The following is a 2,263-nucleotide window of genomic DNA, read 5'->3' on the forward strand; positions in this document are numbered from 1 at the left end:
TTTGAGAGAGTTTCTTGAAAATTCATTCATTTTGATCTTGCATTAAAATAGCCTTTATCTTGATGACTGAGCATTTTGGTGCCCCCCTTAAATTATGTGCCCAAGGTGAGCACCTTAATCTATCTCACCCTAACCCCAGCCCATTGTCATTTTATCTTAAAACTAAGCAGACACCATAAACTGCTTGCTTACTGAGCAGCCTCACCCAAGAAGAATTGAATTCCTTCGCTGCCTTTCTTCTCTGTCTTTTGGGATCACTTCATCTTTTGAGTTGCAGAGCGGGAAAGAGCATGCTCCTGAATTCACCCCAGGAGTGCCTGACTGCAGTCTTCCTGCAGAGGGCGCTGTGCAGGTCCAGATGCCTCAGGAGGGAGCCGTGTTAGGTAGCATCTGGCTGATTGCCCATCAGGTCGTGCCTATCCCTGGCAGTAGGGTTGTTATGAAATCATCGACTCTTTCTTTGCCTTCAGGGATGAAATGAATCTATTAATATTATCCTCAAATAACCTATCTGATCTCAGACAAATGCCAGACAGAGCTGAACTCCTCTGCTCTGTAGGTGGCCATAAAACCCAGACAATTTTCCCCAGGTGTTTTTGATGGCACAGACATAACTTTTGTGAGATTCTGTTTTCCCCAGTTCCCCACAGGTCTCGTGGAACCAGAAGGGTGAGCTGCTTACGCATCTGGAAGGGAAAGCTCTGTGCGTCAATTCCCTAAAACAAGTATTGACATTTTCCCCGAAATGCCATCCTCTCCTCACTGCAAGTGCCCGCTGTCCTGGGCCTTATCCGCTGGGTAGTTGAGAAAAAAGTGGAGCTGGGATGGGGACAGAATGAAAGAACCAAGATCCGTAGCACCAACTCACACTCAGACCCCGAACGGCACCTGAAGGCTTCTCTTCACGGGAGGCTCAGCAGTTTTTCTTAGTAAGTGGTACGAATGGGCCACGCTGTTTGGAGGCAGATAAGGCTGTTCCGTTTCCCCTCAGTGGGCACCTGGACGAGGCACATCCCTGGCGGCTGGATTGGCTTCTTACGAATCAGATGGTGACGTCAGTAAGTCATGCTCTTTCCTTTGAATTCCCAGCTCCCACGGTCTCCAGATTCCAGGCATAAGATGAAAGGCTCGGGTCTCGCATTCACCCTTCTCTCTGCCATGTTTTACCTCCTCTGCACTCCTTCTACTGGGCTGAAGACACTTCATTTGGGAAGCTGTGTGATCACCTCAAACCTTCAGGAAATACAAAGTGGATTTTCCGAGATACGGGACAGTGTGGTATGTACGGGGACATTCGCCTCTCCCGGGTGCCTCTCCTCCTCCCTCCTTGTCTGGCTCTCTCTTCCCTGGGAGTGTGATCGTGAAAAAAGGCAGGTGGAGGACTCCTTACCAGGAGGGTGCATTTCCAAGAAATATCTGTAGTTCCTAATATAAAAATGTTTTGGGAAAGGTTGCCTCCCACTGTGCCTTGGCAGGGAGGGGAGACGAGATCTTGCTATCTAAGACCCTGGCAGCAGTCACTGACCCATCCTTTCTCGCTTTGTCTGCTTCTGTTTAGCAAGCCAGAGATGGAAACATTGACATCAGGATCTTGAGGAGGATGGGGTCTTTGCAAGACACAAAGGTATGTGCTTGGCTCAGACAAGCTCCAGGAGGAAGTACGGCGTGGGAGCTCCTCCATTACCCTGGTCTTGTCTCTGTCCTCACCTCCCCTCACCAACACACTTGTCTCCTTTGCAGCCTGCAGATCGGTGCTGCCTCCTCCGTCATTTACTGAGGCTCTATCTGGACAGGGTATTTAAAAACTACCAGACCCCTGACCATCATACCCTCCGGAAGATCAGCAGTCTCGCCAATTCCTTCCTTGCCATCAAGAAGGACCTCCGTCTCTGTGTGAGTGAGGGGTCTTGGGTAACATGATTCACCTGAGTCCATAGCTTCAGTGATCTAACAGCCAAGCTCTCTTTCTTACCCCCATTTAATGGCTGGAGAAACTGAGTCCAAAATTTCTAATAATCTGTGTCAGGCCATGTCACTAGGTAATAAGAACTCAGTTTTATTGATTTTTCAGTATATGCTCTATGAAAAAAGTGCTTTGTGATGTCTAAAGAACTACAAAATGATAGCTATTTGATATAATGACAATTCTCTATTATCCTTGAAATTACGCTTTTTCTGTAGATGAAGTATCTTACGGGTACTACAGCATCCTGTGTCTAGGCAGCCAATCAACAGGCCATTGGGTTTGCTCTCAGAATATGAT

General features: G+C 47.7%; 1 protein-coding gene across 1 annotated transcript in view; it reads left to right on the plus strand.

Moving 5' to 3' along the window:
• Nucleotides 1–1,081: 1,081 nt before the first annotated feature.
• Nucleotides 1,082–2,263, plus strand: part of IL20 (interleukin 20) — a 19,573-nt gene continuing 18,391 nt past the window's right edge. The window contains exons 1-3 of the mRNA XM_012638791.1: nt 1,082–1,278; nt 1,559–1,624; nt 1,741–1,897. Of these exons, the coding sequence (XP_012494245.1) occupies nt 1,120–1,278; nt 1,559–1,624; nt 1,741–1,897 (382 nt within the window). The 5' untranslated portion in view covers nt 1,082–1,119. The remainder of the gene's footprint in view (nt 1,279–1,558; nt 1,625–1,740; nt 1,898–2,263) is intronic.

Source organism: Propithecus coquereli, unplaced genomic scaffold (genome assembly GCF_000956105.1).
Source record: "Propithecus coquereli isolate 6110/MARCELLA unplaced genomic scaffold, Pcoq_1.0 Scaffold135, whole genome shotgun sequence".
NCBI lineage: Eukaryota > Metazoa > Chordata > Mammalia > Primates > Indriidae > Propithecus > Propithecus coquereli.